Genomic DNA, 22,697 nt, shown 5'->3' on the forward strand with positions numbered 1-22,697 from the left:
GCCAACCTTAGTTTACTGGTATCACAATCATCAGGAGCATTTTTTTCTAAAATGTGCTGATGTGTCAGAAGTATATGTCCTATTCTCAGTCTTGTAATAATTTTTTGTTCTTTCCGATTTAGCTTGTAGTCTTTAAATTTTTGTGAAGTATCTTCTCTTGTCGAGCTTAGGAAGGTAGTGTTACAGTTGCGCCATTTATTTTGCCAAAGTAGTGAAACTGCTGCGGACAGAAGGATTTGTGCCTGAGTTATCAGTAGCAGATCGTTTCCTGAAACAGATTGATTTTCCGCAGCCTCTTGAGCGAGAGAGGCTAATCTCATTTGTCTGGTAGATGATAGTCTGGCTTTGGATATTACAATACTGCTATCTTTGTTTATTCTTTGGAGTATCTTGTTTTGAATGGTTTCAATCAACTGGTTTTCAGTATATGGTTTTGTGAGATGATCGAAAATGAAATCAGAGTTAATAAAAATAACGGCATTTGAATATTCACGTGATTCTACTAATTCAAGAGCATAGAGGAGGGACATACATTTTGCTTCGTACTATTTTTCTACACTAGCTTTTGTAGAAGATAGTCTGTTCTTGCAAAAACTATCATAGCCTGATATTTTAGCACAAAAGTCTTTTTTGAAGTTAGTTTCTTGTAGACAAAGAATGCTTGGATTTATATCGCATACGAGCTTACGTAAGAAAGGGAATCTTTTGTAGTATCCGTTTAAATTCCATTGCCATAGCGTGATAAAATTATTTTACTCATGTTGTTTATTATTCATTATAATTATTTTTAAGATAGGTTTCTCAATTTCTATGTGCCCTCTCGTCCTGTCGAGGAAGTTCAAAAATTGTAGATGATTTAGGGGATATGTACTATTAGGGTCCTCTAGTATTGCTTTTAGTGAAAGTATTCTATTTTCTAGGGAAGACGCTTCATCTAGTTTAGTTTTTTCTACTTTACTTTTTTTGCTGGGTTTCCTAACTTGCTTGATTTATCTGGATTATTTCCATTTTTGAATACATTGATTCTGCTTTAATACGGCGTTAATACATTGATTCTGCTCCCACACAATCTAAACCATGGTTCCACAAAACTTAACTTCATAGAAAACATATCACCACTATTAACAGACTTAGAAACAACCACGATTCTCTAGCAGCCAGTCTATACAGAAAGAATTTTATGAATTCCCCCTCATGTCAATGTGGATCTCCAATACAAGACATTGACCATATTGTATGGTCTTGCCCTTCGTACATATCTCAGAGAGAAACACTAATCAAAAAACTAAACAAATATACACAAAAAAGTAAAACTTCCCCAATAACTACAACTATTAATATATTAAAACTCCCTACTCATCCCCATGTCTCTTCTTAACCGAATTTCTTAATAAATGCAAACTCTCAATTTAAAATAAATCTCAAATTACTAAACAAATATCTCCTTCCAGTTCTCACTCTTTTATATAATTCTACATTGCTCACAAATCTCTAGCCAATAGAATTAAATATATCAATCTTAACTATAAGCCACTGTCATTATTTGAATTTCAAACTTCTAATTCGCCCTGGTCAACGCATGCGTTTTGGCATACCGGAGTCTCCTAAAATCGAAAAAATACAAAATCAGGCAATACGCCTTGCTCTAGGATATAGGATTTCCACTCCTCTAAACGTAATGTACGACAAATCAAAACTTTCCACCATCTCCCATAGACTCACTTATCTCTCCGATAAATTCATTTTAAAACTCATCCCACTCAGAGATTCCCCCCTACTAAACAAAATAAGCTACCTCGACTCCTTACTTACCCCAGACCACGCTATTAGAAATCAATTTAACATTCTTAAATCATACAATAAACTATACCCATCGATCGAACCATACATTAAAAAATATGACATTCCAATCCCCTTCGGCTACAATTATAAATGCACAATACATCAACCCAATGTAGACACAAAATCAGGCCTTACAATTAAATCATCAGATTGCCCACAATCTAAATTCAATGAAATTTTTGCCTCAGATCTACATAGTAAAATATGTATTTTCACAGACGCTTCAAAACAACAAAACTCCCCCTTCACTGGCTTTGCCTACTACACTCCATCCTCAGACGACAGTCAATCATTTAAAATCACTCCAAAAGCATCCATCTACACAGGTGAAGCTTTAGCGATATTTATGGCTCTGAATCATATAGTTGAAAAATCATATGATGACTCAATTATCTTCTCTGACTCTCTTAGCGTTTTAAAAGCTATCAAACACTTCTCACCAATCAAACACAAAAATACCTCCCATGTAATCATCGATATCAAACTCCTTCTATATAACTTACACTCCCAAAATAAAAAAATTGAACTCATTTGGATCCCCTCTCATGTACAAATATCCCACAACGAAACTGTTGATAAACTAGCAAAAAAAGCCATTACAAACGGTATCTACCTCATAATATTACTTCATCACACCGAATTCCTGGAGAATATTCAAAAGCAACACAAAGAACAATTTAACTCAGCCATCTCTTCATAAAGCACTTACAAAGGCACATACTATTTTCAAAATTTCTACTCTTCTTCCTCCCCGAATCCATGGTTCAGAAAATTTAATTATCAAAGAAAATATATCACGACAGTCAATAGACTGAGAAGTAATCATTACTCCTTAGCCGCTAGTCTCTTCAGAAAAAAATTTGTCAAATCAGCCTCATGTGATTGCGGCCACGACTACCAAGACATAAATCATATTGTTTGGGACTGTGTAAACCACACAACCCAAAGAAATATTTTCAAAAGAAAACTTAAAAGATACACAGAAAAAAGAAAACTACCACAAGTTAAAACTACTGAAGAAATACTTAAAAACCCCACCAACACTCCAGCAACTTTACTACTAGAATTTCTTAATAAATGTCAACTATCTATTTAAAACAAATTACTAACAATGCTAATAATTCTACTCACCATCCTAGATTCCAATTCTATGTCTCCAATAAATCACCATACCAAGTACATACACTATAATTAATTAAATATATATTGAATAATTACTCTCACATTTAAATTTATAACTTTCGATCACGCATGCGTATTGGCTTATCGGCGTCTCAGTGAGAGACCCACCGCCATCTAGTAAACTGAAACTAAACTGAATACAGCGCGGCACCCATGGCAACTATTGGAGAGAAAAGAGACAGACAACCAAAACTGGAGAGTCCGGCGCAGTAAGTCGGCGAGTGCGCACTGGAAGAATAATGACTCGTGATTTACACCGATAATAATAAATAATTGAACATATCGTATTCACAAAGTTTTTCCGCTTGTTTCTTCTGTTTCGTTGGTAAGTTTTTTTAAATATTCATTGGTTTTTCATGCAACGGCAATCTATATAAACGTATAGATTTTACTACTGTTTTGAGGTTACTTCATTTTGGAGTTAGACTTCAAGTCTTGTTTATACGTCACCCGGTAGGATTGGTTTTCGTTATACGTTTATGTATACTAATGGAACATTGTACTATTTTCGATTCTCATCGTGAAGAATATTTCTAGCTTACTATTTTTTGTATAATAATTTGACTGACACGAACGTCTTATATTGATATATATTTGTTTATATACTTTATAGAAAAAATTATAAATCGTATAAAAACGTATCTGTAAAAAAACTAGCAAACAAATTTCATTTATGTTAAATAAATATAACATTTATTAGTACATATTTTTATAGAAACAAGAAAAGGAGTTTAGTGAGTCCATGCTACAATTACATTTAGCATGTAGTAGAAGCAGATTATGACTTTTATTGAATTTACGATTGATAAAATTACGCTTGAAATAACATCTAACAAAATGAAATTTTTTACATTTTATAGACACATCTGTAAGTAGGTAATGTTAATTATGTGAATTGAGACCCAGCAGTTAATTTGTTAATGATTTTATAACGAAAAGATTCCAAAACTGTCCAATCGATTATAAGTTGGCTCATAAAATAACTGTGTTTAGGAATATATATTTGAAATTTATTGTTGCTTTATAATTACGTTTTAATATTTTATTGCCCTTTATATTCACTTTAATAATTTTTTTTTACGTTTTCATTTTTAAGGTTTCTCTCTTCACATCTGGATTCTCAAAGATTTTAACCTTCGTGTACTGACCTCCCGATACGATACTCGTGCAAACGACGGATTTGGGTTGGGTTAACTCTTAAGTGCCATCTCTAGCGAATATAACCAAATCAGCAATGGAAACTAGGTAAGTTAGTCTTTTTTAATTTTGTTTCCAATGTATTTTTAAACGGTTAATTAAATTATATTTTACGATGATTATTTATCTGTATTTTTTTATCGTTTCAGTCCGATAAAATAATCATTTGATTAGTGATACAGATTTTCGATAGTATTTATTGATAAAATCAATAATATTCTATGCACAAACATTTTTATTCTCTTCTTATTGAAATTTATAATCTAAGGTTATTAAAAATTTTTTAATAATTAATTGTAATATTTTCACATCAATACGAATATTACTCTAGACTAAGTAATTAACTAGGTATTGTGTTTAGTATTTATATTATGATTTACCGTTGTATGTCTGTTTACGTAGATTGATGAATTTGGTCCTTGTATGCATTTACAAATTATAGTTTTCTCTTTGCACTGAACTATGTTAATTGCCTTGTTACAATTAATTTAATACTATTTCGTTTACGACGAGATAAACTTCAATTACTATCGTGTGTATGTGTGTGTGGATATATATATATATATATATATATATATATATATATATATATATATATATATGTATGAGTATTCATTACGAATAGTGTAGATAAGCTGAGGTATAGTTATATAACAATTTGAATCGTGTTAGAAATATTTCTCGTGGACATTTTTCTTAGAAACGTTTTCAATATTGGTTAAATTGAATATCATAATGTATGGAACCACTAAAACGCCTTGTCATTATCATATAAAACTATTCACAGTCTATTCATAATCCATTCTATTTTTGAAACATTCTAATAGTGTTTCCCCATATACTTCTTTTGGCTATCCAGAATAAAAAAGAACATTCTCTTTGTGTGTTTACTATTTCAGCATCTCGTAACAAAAAATACTTTGAGTATCTCAAAAAAAAATCGAAAAATAATACAAAAAAATAACCAGCCATCCTCGTCGACTGGTTTATTCCAAAAGATGACTGGGGATACATTTGCGTATCTATTATCCTTTGGTGGCAGATGCTATCGAATAACAAGATCCTTTGGTGGACAACGATGTTTTCAACAATTCCAACAGTTTAAACATAACGGCACGCGTGGTCTGCATTTCTATAAGGGACAACGACCTGTCGCTATTGACAATAAGTGGATTTTAGGGCTATGTGCTTCGAGGAAATTGCTGCTGCAGACTCCAACCATCAACTACTCCACTACTAATACGTACTGTCTTCATTTGTTTTATCTTTATTTCTCTTTTTCTTTTATTTGTAGTAACCGAGATAAATAGCGAGAGGGTTGGACGATAATTATAACGGTCAATTTTAAATATGGTGATGGAAATAATTTTTAACGTAAATAGATGACTTGTGTATCTTGAGCGGGCGTGTCTTACGATTTCACATATTTGTTGTATTCAAATTTGATAACAATATTAAATAATAAGCATTGCTATTGACAATGTATTCGCATATGAAGATGCATTGTTTGTAGAAACATAGGTGAAATAATTCTGTCCAGATCTTTCATACAAAATGCATTTTTTTGTAGAATTTAATATTTTTATGCGAAGTAATGACAGACGTTTCCAAAAGTTCCTTAATAACAAAAATGTTACAGTAAATTTTTCAATGGATTTTTGGACATTTTTGGGCTCTATTGAAAATGTCTTATTTCATTGAATAACAAGTTCGATCTAACTTATTTAAACAATCTTCATCGACTATTTTACATAGGTAATAATAGATAAGTTTATCGCATATATATACTCTTGTAATTTGCACTTTATTGTAGATACCATCCTCATCGTTCACCTTTTCAAAGCATCAAAATTTTCTGAATCATTCATTTTTATCACGCTATACACTGTATGTACGACAATATCCTAAAACCTTCTTGTGATTTAGCGCTTATACCTTGCCACACGGCTGTGGCATCGTGCGCTTTTACAACGGAGGCTTAGATAAATTGCTCCCAGCGCAACGTATAAAATCTCCACCTCCTCCCCTGACCCTTCTCTTTCATGGTAACTATAACGAATCGTTCGCGAAAAGCTTCGCGCGTGAATATACTTCATAAATTTCAATTGTTGCTTATCAGTAAATCGGATAGTATCAGGCCATCCATCAAGCTCTTCGAGGCTCGACTTTACCTATCTCTTTCACTCTTTGGGTAGAATAATCTCGTACTCGAAGCGATAACGCAATATGTTTTATTTTTGATTACCTGCTACGTGACTGTTAGTTGATGAATAATACGAGCTTTCTGTCAGTTTTAATATGTAATATTCTTGTTTCTGTAGAAATTTCAGAAACCAAAATATGTATATATCATACGAAAATTGGTTAGTTAACAAAAAGAACGCTGTCGATAAATTGTCATATTTATATCATAATCAAACTAAACAATTCAGAGCGTTTTTTTCCAACCGTTCATGTAGAATAGAAGTTTTTGCGTTAGGATACCTCTACACACGACACACGTACGCGCGCATATTCACACGCATGGACACACACATGCATAGAGTACATCAAGATATAGAAAATTCATTTCCCCAGTATCGGTTGGTATGTGTACAATAATGTCCAGGGAAAAAAGGAATGAGTTGAACAATTACATTGATTTAATTGTATCTGGTTTTGTCAACTCGATTAGTTGAAAATAATCAACTATATTTGATTGAACAAACTATTAAGCTTGTTTGATTGAATTAATGCACTTGTATATCATTAAATTACCGAATCGTATAGTTTTTAAGCGAAATTACTTGTTGTTAATAATTATTGTTACGAAACTAGAGGCAACATTTTCGGTACAAGGCACATTATGTGCACTTGCCTATCTTAAATATATTCGTCTATTATTTTGGAAATCGAATTTTGAATTCGAAGTTTATATTGGAATTCAAACTGAACATATATCGAATGCAATCGTTTAATAGTGGCATAGACGTATCACGCATGCTTCGCGTACCTGCAGATTCTCAATTTATTCATTTTCTGCCGGAAATGGAATAAGAACTTGATATTATATTGAAAATGCTATCGACTACTAAAACAACATGGAATCGCATCTAGACAAATATGATAATAGGAAAAGATATTTAAAGATTTTGACGACTTTTAGTAACGACTATATATATAATACTCTACAATTGGTTAATCGTGATCTGTAAGGTATAAAAGTTTATTTAAAAATCATTACTATTATTAGAGAGAAACCGTGCCAACAGCTTTTCTTAGTTTTAAAGTGCTATAGATATCTGTGGGTGAGGTGCGAGGACTTGATATTATTAATTGCAGTCAAGTATCCAATTAATTGGGATTGTTTTAATAATATTTTCGTATATAAATCAATCGGTATTTTTAAGCGTTAATAGAGATTGTCGTTGATTATTAATTAACGCTATCCATTCTGTGACGGCATTCGAATAATCAATTTAATGAACAAGCAATTTCAATAATCAATTAAGTGCTTGCACTGAACTGCTTATTATTTCTGATGATTAAATTTGTTTACCTTTTTTAATGATCGTACAATAAGTATATTAATAAAATTATCACGTTAAAAATTGATTAATGGAAAAGATGATCATGAATAATTTGATGTTCACATAAAATATCGACAATTCATAATTATTTTTGATGACGATGAAAGCGCTTTGGACTTAATGTCGGTTTGAATGTTAATGTGGTCCTCATCGGTATATACTTGCTAATTAGCTATTATATAACTTGCTAATGTATTCACGAATATTCGAGATAACAAGCCACTATAATTGCACGCACACATTTGTGCTTGGAATTGTGTACAAAGATCCGAAACTTTACCATCTAAAACTTGAATTACTTGGAAGTGCGTTGTGAACTTTATATTTTCAATTATCATAAAAACCACAATTTGCGTTGGGAAAAAAAGAATAGACGTACCATTCTCAAAAATTTTTCTTTAAAAGTTGAAAAAATTATTTGTGATAGTTTATAAATTAGCTGCGGTAGTCTATCGCCAAAGTAACTTTATACAACAGTGCCGTTACAGTATTGCAACTCCTCTTCCAAGCTCATCAACGATCTTACCCTCGGGGACTCGGGACAAGTATCAGTAATTTTGCTCTTTGGACTTGACATTTCCAAGGGGCCAAAGTGCGCGTTCTATTAAACTATCGCATTGGCAGCGAAAGCTTTGTGGCTTCTGCAAGCTAAAATTAACTTGCAATGCTCAAAAGGCCAAAAAGAAGAGGAAGAAAGATTTAATTAAATCAGTCAAGTATAGAAGCCCTCGTAACAATGTCAATTGGAAAAATGTTTCTCTCGGAAAGAGGCGAATTCTCAGTTGATAGTTTTCCTCGAACGAAAAAATTTTAATTTATATAAATCTCTTCATTGATGCTCAAGAAACCTCGTTACAGCTCGATATCTTTTCTTTTCGCCTTTTGTTTTCAAATTACGTGAAATATCTTAGTTATACCCAGCATGAAACCTGCTCGTTGAATTTCACTTGAGTTATCTCATCTCGAAGAGATTAACAGGTGAACTTGCGAGTACAAGTTGGCCAAGTATAAAGCGTCTCTCTCTCTCTCTCTCTTTCTCTCTCTCTCTCTCTCTCTCTCTCTCCCTCTCTCTCCCGCTCTCTCTCTTACGCCATTGTTTGACGTAAATGCATACACTGTGCTATAGATATATAGAGACATCGTGTTTACGGGCATAACGGACACAATTATTGTACATCTCTATTTGATATAAATCCCTTTTGAATAAGCAAATATCTTATTAAAAGCGTTATAACTTTGAAATTATTACATTATTCACTTTGATGTCGAATATATGATATTGATACTATCTATCTATTCATGTAAAATATTCATTGAACTCGTATAAATTGATATAGTTTATAAATTTATATATAATATGCTAATTTGCAATAAATAAATTATATATTAAATATGCAGAAATCATAAATACACACGAATTAAATAGTATATAATCGAATATCAAAACCTTTCATAATTTCTTAATGGATCTTTTAAATAATCTTTTCGTACACTAGACTAAAACTATTGTTTATAGACAGCATGTTTAAAAAAATGATCACGTTGAAAATTGATACAAATATATCTATAAAACGATTTTTGTTTCAATTAAAAAATCTGTCAAAGCTCACATCTGCTTACTAGTCAAAAAAAATAACAAAACATTCAAATTAGACCGCAAAGCACTGGCTTGCCTAGTGAATCCGTCACTGAAAAATTCCATTACGATGTTTTCAGATACATCCAGTCTCAGTTGAAAATCGAGCCAAACATCTGCAGTTCAGACTACGATGGCATAGTGCTGATATCGGGCACACCACCAGCCGAATGCGAGCCAGAGCCGTTCAAGTCGGTGATCTTTCAGGCGGCGCAAATCGACAATGCACTATTCGAGAACGGAGCCGTATTGCCGATCAATCTGCCAGCCAAACGACTGATCTATAGTCCTACTGGACTAATCAACCCTGACTATGGCGACGTACGAGCTTTCAGTGAAGCCGCAGTCAAGGGCATCAAACGGTAAGGCTTAAATTGTCACGAATTGTACGCTGCTATAGGCACACTGATGGATTTCGACGGGAAATACACGGCTGATTAGTGTTGACGACGAATTTGATGAATGTATATTGTAAAAAGAACATTGTTTTTATTTTACTACATACTTAAATAAGTTTGTGGGTTTGAGAATAGTTTTTTCATTAATTTTACTAAATTAGATCTTTTTGTTTTTATGGTATATTGGATTGAGTTCGTTATTTCAGTGCTAAATTCAATTAAAAGGGCAATGGTATTAAATCTAAAATCCTTCTCTTTATAATTCTCAGGTATAGTTTAAAATGTATAAGATTGAACATAATTATTTTCAATACATAACTATGATGAAACGTAACTAAGCGTTTTATCTAACCATCAAAACTATATAAAAATCGAACGCACTAGAGAAAACAGGAAAAGTAGATCGAATTCGATATTTATCGATTATATTTTTTTCTGGAGAACAGATATTTGTTGCACAGCCATCAAAACGATAATCAGTTCCTTGTTTCTATTTAACTTGTTACAAAAAAAGAAAAGATATAAATTCAAGAGAACACTTCAAAGACACGTAAATCAAGAGCCGACTTATCGTTTCACTCTGCTTAAACTACCCGTGCAAGTTTAAGTATTCTACAATTAATATTATATGTATATATTTGCACAAGGCGGAGTTGAAACATTGCTCAAGTAACACGCAAATGGATAAACTTGTCGTTGCACACGTGTAGACTAAGATAACTGATGATAATACGATTCAGTCGCGTGATGTTGCATATCGTTGCTGCTGTACTGTGTATACCATTATACGAGCTGCAAAGGAGGATAATGGAATCCCGCTTCTTTCGCGTGCGCAGACTGATCGGAATAACAATTGCATTATCGTCATGTTCATGCGAAGTCTCGCGCTGCCGTTTATCCCTCCGCATGTTTGCGATACATCGACGCGGGATGATGGGATTATAGAAGAAGAAAATGGAAAACAAAAGAACTTTATGAATAAGAAGTGAAACTATAACGGGTCTATAAAAAATTATAAGGACTGTGCTATAAAATTTTTATCTTCAAGAGAAAAACTTTAAGCGTTTGCGCGGACCAGCAACTTGCTTGAAAATTGAATTTTTAAGATTGCCACGGGTAGAGAAATAGTTAATGCATTGGCACTTAATCGTATACTTCTCAACAAATGAATTTCGCGAAAATAGAGTAATTTTGCAAGTAATTATCAAATACCTAAATTGACTGAAAAACTGAAAAGTGCATTCCAATCAAATGACTACTTGTACATTCGCGTGTTGACTGTTAAGCCTTGGTAAAGTAAATATGCATAGGGGGGATAGTGGCAAACGCAATTAGGAAAACTATGCAAAGGAATGTTTCGTTTTGTTTGCAGGGGATTGCAAGCTGGTGTGCGTTGCCCGCTACTGGTATTGCTGCCCGACTCGCGTTTCGAGAACGTAGAGCTAGTGACGTTGCTTGGTGCCCTGGAGGCTCTGTACGTGGTGAGCTTAAACAAAGCAAATCCTTTCCTCCGAAATCTTCATGCGGTAACTGTACGAACAGCAGCATTAAGCTGCCTCACTCGCCTTTGTTTCGGAGCAAACGTGTTGAATCTCGCTCCCTTCCTGCTTTGCCGTGCCGCACCTTCTTTATAGCGATTTTCCGGAATTCAGATTCAGGCGGGCCAAGATAACTTGTCAACTACATGCCGGCATAATTGTGAGACCGAGTGTTTTAATTATATTTGCAACCAGGATTTTGGAATTCTCTTGGTGTTATTATAAATTAATGGAGGTGCTTGAGTTTATGATTTCAAGTGTGGTTATTCGTGCATCAATTTTAACATAAATTTCTACGCGATTTTCAGTAATTTACAGACACTTTTTTCCTAGTTTTGAGAAGTTTCTGAACAATTATTACTACATAAACAAAGAATTCCATCAAGAATCAAAACATAAAAAGGATGTACGAATTTATTAGATTATATCTCTCCGTTTTTTTTTTTTGTTTTTTTTTTTTTTTTACAAAATCTGCGCAATCCTACAAAATTCGCTGTGCGCTCTAATATAATAGGCTTACAATTTTGATAAAAATTTAGATAAGCCGAAAAGCATTACTTCTAAATCGGACTAAGCGTAAAAATATGTTCTATTTTCAACGTAGAAGACTATACTTTGATGAAAGATTCTATTGCAAATTTTAAGATGATACATATATGTAACTTCTATTTTGCATCGCTTTATATTCTTGTACATTTTTTTTGACTGATAGTAGTCTTGAGTGATATTTTATAAGGATAAAAATTTTTATATAAAATTCACAATTATTAGCATTTTTAAATTAACCTTTACAACTATCAAGAGCTTAAAATACTCGAATATGGATATTTTAAAATGTTTAAATGTATCGAGAAACATTTGACAGAACTATTATACGAACTGATATCAGAAATTGATCGAAACCACACGCGGGTAAAACTATGCAGTAAACTTTGTCTCGACAATCCGTTCGAATTAAAATCAACGTGCCGAAACAATGTCGTGGTACGCTCGGAAGAAACTTGATACCTGCAGTCGACAGCGTGTCTGGCCACAATAAGAATTGCGTCCCCAAGGTGCAATTGACTCGTATCGAACCACGTTGACAATTTCCAGTTCGAAATGCCAAAGTAACTCTCAGTTTATGTTCGACCTTCCAGGAAATAGTATACATACACACTGGACAATGCCAAGCTTGCAAAGGCGCGTCGACCAAAATTAGTCAAATCTTTTGCGAGCTTCGCAAGCGCTCAAATGCCAACGATGGAATTTTCTTTTTTGCGCGTCTAAGGACAGACAAGAGATGACGCACGTTTGACCTCGCTTTGAAGTAGGGCTGAAAAATTGAGAATTTTGTGAATTTCCTGTAGAATTTTAGCTCTGCAGCGTTGAATAGCTCTTTAACGAGAAACAATGCGCGAATAATGAGTTGTTGATTTCACACGATTTATATTCTTGAGATGTCTCGTAGATTGTTTTTTCCTATAACACGAACTTACATTTCAAACATCAATTGAAGAAAAGAACGCGTAAAGATACGACTGTTGTTTCTTTAGATTCGAAGCGCTTTTAGAAAGAAAGTAGATAGTGGTAGAGAATTAATCACGAGAAAATGTGAATAGTGGCATCTTGCCAAGTTTTCAAAATGTAGAAAGATTTTTATGAGAAAAATAAAATTTCTAAGATACGCACGGATTGTGCACTCAAATATTCATTCTCACCAAATGATTTAAAATACCTTAAAAGAAGTCAATGTGACTGAAGCTTCGCAAGTCATCGCAAAAGTGTGGCTTAGGCGATTAATGTATTTGGTATTTTAGCTCGAAATACTTTTAAAAAATTTCGTCGGAGCCAGCGAAAAAAATAAAAAGGCTTTTGCGATCTGCTAATGTTCTTCGATATCTGTTGGTAGCCCCTGGAGATTCGTGAAGATCTACCCGAACGATGCTACAAAGCGGCCTGTCTTGGTGTCTGGAGTCCTATCTGTCCTAAGAAGCTCCAGGGTGTGGTGAAACTGTCGTCTGCGCTAGAGAGCGGCAGATTCGTCGCTCGTGATATCGGTAAGTATTATTTTCAAATGCAGCCCACAGTTATCTTTCTCTCTTCGAGTTCAGTTCAAAGTGAGATAACATGACCTGGTTTATCACGCGCTCAGTATGAAGGAATAACGGAGTCATAGTTTGGAATTTAATTATAGAGATTTCCACGAGATAGTTTTTGTAGTCTCACAGAATTATATTTACTTTTAAAAAAATTTAACGTTAGATTATAGTAGTTTAAATATTCTATTCCAACAAAAATAATATTGACGTATAATTTACATATGAAATTTTTAGAATATATTTTCATGTGATTTTTTAATAGAAATAAAAGTTTTGAAATTTACAAAAAGTTGCACCATATGTAATAAAACGAAAAATTGTTTTGTCTCAGATATAATTTTCATAAAGAATGTATAATCAACAAATAAGTTTTTTTTTAACATAAATGAAGTATAAAGAAACAGCACTTAAATACCTTCAAATTTATGTTCATAATATGTCTAAATCTATAACAGAATTTTTATTTTATAACATTCTTGAACGCTAAAGAAAAAAAAACAGGAAAAAAGTAGCAAACGTTAGAAGTCTGAAAAATCGACAAAGGATATAACCGAATATGAGAGTGAATTAGTCAACGAAATTGCTATGAGTTGTACAAATGCGTCGTATAAACAAGCAAATAAACAAAAGAAGGTTTAATTGAGTGTTGCTTGTATATCGCGACAAGACCCTCTTATCTCATCCTAGGGAGTCATAGTGATCATCAATTGTAATGTCAGACGTATCATTTTGTCGTGACTTTCAAGCCAATTCTTTGTTGCAATTCACCTTTACGTCTTCCAAACTTTCGTAGAAGATATGAGAGTCGAAAAAAATTTGAGAAATTGAGGGAAAAAGTATTAGGAAAGAAATGCGATTAATAATCGTCATTCGTCGTTTCTTTTTGCCTTCGGTGAAAGAAAAGGCTAGCGATATTTCAAACAATTTTCATTTAATCACTTTTGCTCAATCCCCGGTGCTAGGAAGATTCTTTGTCAACTTTTTCCGAATGATTATTCTTACTTACTTTGTGTCTAGTGTAACAACACATTAATCATGTTAGTTCCATGTAGAAAACAAACACAATTTGTTAACTTTTAGTGATCCAAAGTTTTAAGGAACGAAAATTAATTATTCATAATTTTCAATCGATATCACTGAAAAATTTGACAGTTTATTCCAATCAAGACATATTTCAAACTCAAATAAGAGAACAATATTGTCGAGATGGTCGGCAATAAAGAAAGATAAACTGTATTTTTTATGCCGATGGATTATGAATTCAGCTCACGCAGAAAAAAAACGAAAGCTCACTGAAAAAGTTTGAAAACCGCGTGAAATTGCCAGTCGGTTATTCCGCACGAAAAAACGTCGCGTCGGCGAGCTTGAGTAACCCTGGGGGTGCAATTTCAAAGCGAAATTGGCGAAAGCCAAATAAAAGGTAGAAAGGAGTCACAGAGGGAGAGAGAGAGAGAGAGAGAGAGAGAGAGAGAGAGAGAGAGAGAGAGAGAGAGAGAGAGAGAGAGAGAGAGAGAAACTCTGAACACTGCTTGAAATGGGGAAAAATTTGTACGAAAGAACAAACTTCGGAGTAGCTGAAGAAGCTTAATAGAAAAGGATTATGCGCTATTCCGACAAAAAAAATGAAGAAATTAATTGCTTTGACAAAATAAAAAAATGTATAGAATATATCTTCAATCTATTCTTACAAGAAAATCGATTAGAAAGATTTTCTGTAATGAAATGAATAAAAACTTGAATATTTAGAATAACACGTTAGGACCCGAGAAAAGGCATTCAAAACTCGCATTTCTTTATTGCGCAAAAGCTCGATAAGCACCCGAAATCGCGGGCGTAATCCCGGATATGCGAACGCTCGTCGATCTTTGCTAGTTAACCGGCTATGTCCGCGCGTGCGCACGCGTGTGTTTGTGTATGTATGTCGTTGATTGAATTTCGATCGAAAATTGGATTACGCGCGTCTTGCCCACGCATCGCTCGCGAGCTTCAGCTTGTTTTGGTCAGGATTGCACGCAATGCGTGACGTACCCCGAATTGTTTCAGAGATGCACACTCACTCTCTGCTCTCTGCTTTCTGCTCTCTGCTCACTAGGATTATTGTTTGCACATGTAATTTCGATTTTTCCCTTTCTTTGGTATTTTGCGACTTTGGACTAGTGATTTGACTGAATACTTAAGATTCGTTTTTGAACAAACATACATATTGAGAATATCAATTTTTATCGACCTTTCTATTTTTTCGTATCTTCTAGTGACTTGTTTATTTATTTAATGATTTGATAAATTTATCCCATTCACAAAATTAATTATTTGTGTTTTGAAACGATGCGTCCGCTGATTCATGAAATATAAATCTACGACAATAATTTTATATTATATTATTATTTAAAATCTTATTTGTCTTCATATTCTATCCCTGAGTTATTTATTAAAAAAAATTTGATTAAAATATTGGATATTAAAATATTGAATTGGACAACATGCCTGACATAAAGAATAAATTTTTCCGACTGAAGAATTTGAATAGGAACTCAGCTTAAATAATAATCTAGTAATACATAAAAAAACTTTTTCAACAGGTGGCACGGATCCCGAGCGCATGGCACCACCGAACGTCGAAAATTACGTAACGGAATTGTTTGCGGGTACACGTATCAGCGTCCAGGTGATCTCCGACGTACCGACATTACAGAAAGAGTATCCATTGTTAGCAGCTGTAAATCGTGGTGCATCAGTTATACCACGTTACGCTGGTCGTGTGATCTTTTTGACTTACGAGCCTCAAGATCCAAGCTGCGTATTAGAAACTCTAATGTTTGTCGGCAAAGGTGTAACCTTCGACACTGGTGGCAATGACATCAAGATCAGTGGCGGCATGGTCGGAATGAGCCGTGATAAGTGTGGTGCTGCTGCTTGCGTTGGTCTCATGCAGGTAAGTCTTATGAACAGTCGTAGCAAACAAAATCGTTTTTTACTGAAAGCATGTATTTTTATTTGACAGACGGTGAATCTTTTGCAACCACCAACGGTGAAAGTAGTTGTGGCAATTGGAGTGGTGCGTAACAATTGCGGTGAAAATGCTTACGTTGCGGACGAAGTGATAACGGCCCGTTCGGGTGCGAGAGTTCGCGTTAATAATACTGATGCCGAGGGTCGCTTTGTTATGGCTGACATCCTTTATCATATGAAGGAGATGGCATTGTGTTCTGTTAATCCGCACATCTTCACAATTGCCACTCTCACTGGACATGCTTTTAGGACTGCTGGTAAAGGTTATTCGGTGAGTGATGGATTAAAATTTTTTTTTTCTTCGCAAAAAGAATATAATTAATTTTCAGAAGGTCTATATCTAGTTTTCTAGTTAATAATGTGTTATTTGCGCAATTAATTAACTACTCGTGCTTATAACATGAAGCTCGTTTCAATTTACATGCTATTCTTCTTTTCTGTTCTTCGTTCTCCGGACACTTTCATTCAAAGTTCTGCTTTCAAAAGCCAGACGACTCCTCAAACTCAAACAGTAATTAAATCGTCGACGTTGCTCTTTTTTTGTTCGTCTTTGTAAAACATTTTAATGACTACTCCTTTTTTTATTGTGTAACTAGAAAAAACCGGAGCTCATAGAAATGAAGATTTCTGATTCTATGACAGGCTTTAATAAACACCGACAGAAGTTTTAAAATAGTTGACATCTTTTAATAATTGATTGAAGCGCTTTATAGTTTTTTAAAGACAAATTTCCAATAGTCCGTCTCTTGGTTGATTTTGTCTAATAGTGTAATCGATTCAAAATTGTTTTACAACGCCGATGCAGTAGCCTTTAAAAAATATGTTTGTGGTAGCATATTTGAACTGTTTTAGTTTACTCGCTTAACTCTGTCAGTCACGCCATTTGTAGAGTTATTTGATCATTATCATAACCTACTATATTAATGTTTTTGAGGTCGCTAATTACGAAAAATGAAGTCAGAATTTGCAAATTCAAAATAGCGGATGCAATCTGACAGACGGAATATGTTAACTTTAGTAAATATGCACTAAGAATTCTTTTATCGTGTACACTTTAAATACTTTTTTCATTTGAATTGACATATTTGTAACTTATTATGAAACACCCTCCTCTTTTGATACACGGGCTTACGATCGTCTATGGCAGAGTACTTTTCGATTTTTTTTTCATTTTTTTTTCTTATATTTGATTGTAAGCACGAGTAATTTATTCATTGTTATTTTTATCATTTTAAATATTTTTATCTAATTAGTGGCAATTTTTATTTATGATTTTTTATGGTATACCTCGTAGTCGTTATTTTTTCTCTAATGCTTAAGGGAACGTTACAAATGCTATTTGTTAGAATCTAACATATTCGTTGCCAGTGACCTCAAAAACCTACAAAACAAATTTTCAGTTCTCATTTTGCCGAATATGACATTTTCTGTCAGTTATATTGGATCCGCCATCTTGAATTTATAAAATCTAACTCCATATTCCTAATCAGCAACCTCGAAAACCTTAAGATGAATAATTTTTAGCATGTGTTCATTGTCTAGTTTCGTCGGTAGATTTTAGATTTATGAAAACACTCTTTTTTGTATTATTTATTTAGAACAATAATAATTATGTACAAATTCGTAAACATTACGAAGCACTTTAAAGTTTAAGAAGTTTAGTACCAAAAAATCTAAAAACTTTCTCATTTACCGATGATTTCAAAGAATAAATGAAGAAAAAAGGAAATTAAATATATAGCCATTATACACTATGCCTTCTGTGATTGAAAGGGTTAAATGTTTCTTTGATAATTTCTTGGATGATTTAATGATCATATCTTTAAAAGAATAAAATAAAATAATAAAAAAATTTATACTTTTTTAGCTTTATTAATTCAGAATGATTGAGAAAAAACATTTCCGTCTTTATTAAGAAAAACATACGTATACATTTAACTCTTCAACATAACAAAGAAAAAAATCCCACCATATATGTATCTCTCACTTTATGTGTTGGTAACAAACCTTTTATCCGCAACTAAGACGCGACGGCGTTTTGCATTCTTTTTATTCGTGTGAAAAGCTCTTACCGACGTCACGGCAGAGTGGCTTGGCGTTGTTTTCTCCGCACCGCGTGCGGCAAATCATAGCTTTGATCATAACGAAGACGCAGACGGTCTATGCGCGCGCGCCCATACCGCGAGCGAAGTGTATAAGGAGAAAAACGAGAGAAAATAGATGAAGAATCGGAAGTAATAAGAGAAGTCTTTATGCATCGCGGTGCATCTTCTTATTTTCGCCCCGTTTTTCTCGCGGATACGCCACTTTTTAATAAGCAGCCTGTCCACCCACACAGTTTTACTGGAGCTTTTTACACGTTTATGCATGACGCTGATATTAAAAAATCTGCTAGTTCCTTTTATTTTTGCAGCTTTCTTCTAGCGGCGCGTAAGCTTCCCTTTCTTATGTCTTTGAGCGACACATCCCTCGACCGTAATTATGGCGACTTTACTTTAAAGTCAGTCTGATTGCGATGAGATGCTTCTTTGCATACTTTTTTTTCGTTCTTATTAGTTGAGGAGATGATCTTATATTTTTTTTTTATTTGTTTTGTACAAGTGTAATTAATACATGTGGTTTTGATATCAAACAGAATAAAAATATTAAAGTATTCCAAGTAATACATTATTTGCCTTCTATTCGACATTAATTTTAATGAGACATGTGGAAGTTTCTTTCTAATTAATAGATCAACTTGCATTCCAGAGCATAAAATTATTCTAGCTGATTTGCGGCTTTACATAGAAAGTTATAATGATTACTATCGCAGTAATATCTAATCAATCGTAATCAATATTATTATATTGATTTTACAGTGACAATGTATGCCGAATGATTTGAAATTCATTTTATATCACATTACTGAAAATATATTTACTTAGCAAAGAGATTAAAGAAATACATTTCAATAACTCATCTCATTCTTTCCCTCACAGATAGCACTAGACAATTCAGTCGCGAGAACGGAATCGAACGCCTACAAGTTGCAAGCTTGCGGTGAAGTGATGGGCGACCCAATGGAAGTGTCGATATTACGCAAAGAAGACTTCGAAGCGCAAAAGGGCAAATGCGAAGGCGATGATGTTATTCAATCTGGTGGTAGTAAAGCTCAAGGTGGTCCTACAAGAGGACATCAAGGACCTACTGCTTTTCTTGTTATGGCTTCCGGACTTGATAAGGTAAGCTTTTTACATTAATTTGTTCTAAATATAATATAATCTAGCTTTTCAAAGCAATCAATCGATGTAATTTGATCAACGATTTTTAAATAAATCCACCAAACCAAAGTAGTTACGTAAATGTACATCGCAAACATCATACTCGTAATACGGGTATGTGAAATGGACTACTTGAAGTGCATAATCCCACATGCAAAAAATATCGCTTGACCGTGTGAGTGCTGTTTGCATTGATTAAAATGGAACTAGTGACGTGCGGGGCGTGAATAAATAATGACGCGGTAAGCCCTTGTTGAACAGGCCAAGAGCCAATTAGATTCCAAATTGTGCCTCCTTGCTCGTCGATTGGATTTACAAGCAGCCGAATTTGCCCATCAACAGAAGCTTTAACCAACAAGCGCTTTGAATTAGGTGATTTTTTTCACCCAACGATAAGCGGCTTTACGTACACTCGAATTAAATATTTTTCCTACGTACAATACACGTTCATAGCTTATGGATACTTTTATTTATTTTACTCGTTGCGGGCTTATGTCATTTATATATTGTAAATTTTTGAAAAAATTCAATTGATCCTATAGTGAATTTGATGTGTGTACTTCAATTATTCGTAGCACCGCTCTCTCTCTCTCTCTCTCTCTCTCTCTCTCTCTCTCTCTCTCTCTCTCTCTCTCTCTCTCTCTCTCTCTCTCTCTCTCTCTCTCTCTCTCTCTCTCTCTCTCTCTCTCTCTCTCTCTCTCTCTCTCTCTCTCTCTCTCTCTCTCTCCCTCCCTCCCTCCCTCCCTCCCGCCTCTCGCTCTAATACTGCTTTGTACTAGAAGTATTTATTTCTGTGGGAGAGAGCTGTTGGAAAATAAAAAAAGAAACTCAAGCTCGTAATCGGATTATATGGTAAGAGCTTATTCGTGTTTTCTGTAATAAAATCGATAATTCACTAACTGAAGAAGTAACGTCTTCTTAACACAAAAATAATGTGATTAAAAAGCGAGAAAAGGAATATGATCTACTAATTTCAAATTAATATCGTTCACTTAGCCAATATATCGCTGAATATAAATAGAAAATAGAAAAGCTATTCAAAGAACATCACACTCTATGTCATATTCTCCAACTCATTACATAACAATTTCAAGCACACGCGGCGGCGACGGCATACAGTCCCATTAGATCCCGATTTCGCGTACTGAGTGGGCCGAGCGTCGTTCGCAGACGACTCGTGATGTTTCCGCAAGTGACGACGACGACGACGAGAACACATCGTGCCATGTGACTCTCTCTCTCTCTCTCTCTCTCTCGGCATCTGGCATTGGCTTTGTCTGCTTGTGCCGTTGTTGTGTCACGACAACTCTCCATCCGTTAAACTCCAGACGAATCGGTTTTGCGAAACGAGCTTTTGATTGCTGTTACACATGATGTGCTTCGTTGTGCACGCGCTTAGATTAGACTGACGCGCTTTATTTCTGTCTCCTCATTTATGCGCTGTTGATAGCAATTGAGCTTTGATCAATTAGATTAAGAAAATTCATTTTCGCAATAATGTGCTGCGGTAATGAGGTTTCGTAAATTCATTAGTGAAATTGCGTTATATTGATTGTACCATTTTCAATTTGCTTTATACTGATGAAATCAAGCGCGAATAAATTAGATTATGAAAATTCATTCATATTACAATGGTGACGATTGACATTTTCAGCAGAACAGCAAGGTTAAATTTTTGCATAATTGAACAAAGTACGTTATTTTTATTATAAATGTTACATTTTACGAATAAGTGAAAAGCATAAATAATATGAGTAATTGTTCTAAGAATCCAAAGATAAACCTCCAAGATCTAATTCTCAAAACCAACTCCATATTCGAATTATAAGCTTCTCCTCGATGATAATCAATATTAAAATATTTTGACTATTTGTTGTAGCATGGAAAAGTTGCTGATAAGCCATTAAAATATACTCATTTGGACGTCGCAGCTAGTGCTGGTGATATGTCTCAGAATGCTACGGCATCACCAATTCTTGCACTCTCCAAACGTTTCCTCGACAACGAGTTCCACAAAAATCTCGTCGTTGATGGCGAACCCAAGAGCCCTGAGAACTAAATATTGACCTGGATGTTTGCCTTTCCGACAGTTTGTTCGTCTTGTTTTGATTTGTCTTTTATTGTTTTTATAATTTATCAAATGCTGAAGCTTTTCATAAATAATATGTACAATTTGGAACGTATATACCAGTTTTCGTATTAGACCGTCTTATTTGGGTTTTTACGTGCAAAGAACGCTCAATCTGTAATGAGGTCGCTTACGCGCAAGAGGCGCCTCAGTAGCACCTCGGCTTGTTTCTCGACTCTTGCAGCCTAGGAGGCAGAGAAAAGAATGGCTCCTGAGCTATGTCGAATTCATTACAACCTGGGAGAATGATTCATGCACGCTCCTTGGTCGTTTTTCGATCTACTAGTCTTACTACGATTCAAGTCACGAGGGGCAAATGGTAACTGTAAAATCTAAGTGTAGTTGCGTCGTAAGTGACTTCATTATTTATTGAGTGTCACCTCCACGAAAGCTTGAATAAGCGGCTGAGACAAGTGCAAATTCGGCTAAGGTTTTATTTGTATCGCTAAAAATAAGAAGACACAGAAATAACTATTACAGTATGCTCGACATTATTTTGTATGTTTACATTTATGAACAGGATTATATATTTTATAATCTTCAATAAAGCATATACTTAACATCTACCTTCTGTATCAATTTTTCATAAATTTATGGATACATTTTTCGCTAGTTTTTTGTTAAACTCATAAGGTTATAGTACTATCAAATTTATAGAAATTATACTCTAATCACCATATCAACGAATTAATTTTTAAGCGGGTCAGAAGTTTCTGTATAAGCTCATCGATTTTAACATCAAAGCTTTTAATTAACAAACTTTGTCGATGATATAATCCTTAAATAGGAAATAGCGTGACATACTAATGAAAAGCTGTCTTTTCAAATTACGAGAAGCAACATCGCAACGCAAACCT

General features: G+C 34.2%; 1 protein-coding gene across 1 annotated transcript; it reads left to right on the forward strand.

Annotated features, from left to right (window-relative positions):
• The first annotated feature begins 3,211 nt into the window (after window positions 1–3,211).
• LOC131665715 (putative aminopeptidase W07G4.4) lies at window positions 3,212–22,398 on the forward strand. The gene is made up of 10 exons (XM_058937771.1): window positions 3,212–3,349; window positions 4,121–4,269; window positions 5,121–5,464; window positions 9,507–9,788; window positions 11,197–11,305; window positions 13,254–13,401; window positions 16,023–16,375; window positions 16,445–16,723; window positions 19,431–19,673; window positions 21,592–22,398. Exons 3-10 carry the CDS (start codon window positions 5,220–5,222, stop codon window positions 21,769–21,771), a joined length of 1,839 nt encoding a protein of 612 aa, XP_058793754.1. The 5' UTR covers window positions 3,212–3,349; window positions 4,121–4,269; window positions 5,121–5,219; the 3' UTR covers window positions 21,772–22,398.
• The last annotated feature ends 299 nt before the right edge of the window (window positions 22,399–22,697 follow it).

Source organism: Phymastichus coffea, unplaced genomic scaffold (genome assembly GCF_024137745.1).
Source record: "Phymastichus coffea isolate CEN01 unplaced genomic scaffold, Cenicafe_Pcof_1.1 PCOF00053, whole genome shotgun sequence".
NCBI lineage: Eukaryota > Metazoa > Arthropoda > Insecta > Hymenoptera > Eulophidae > Phymastichus > Phymastichus coffea.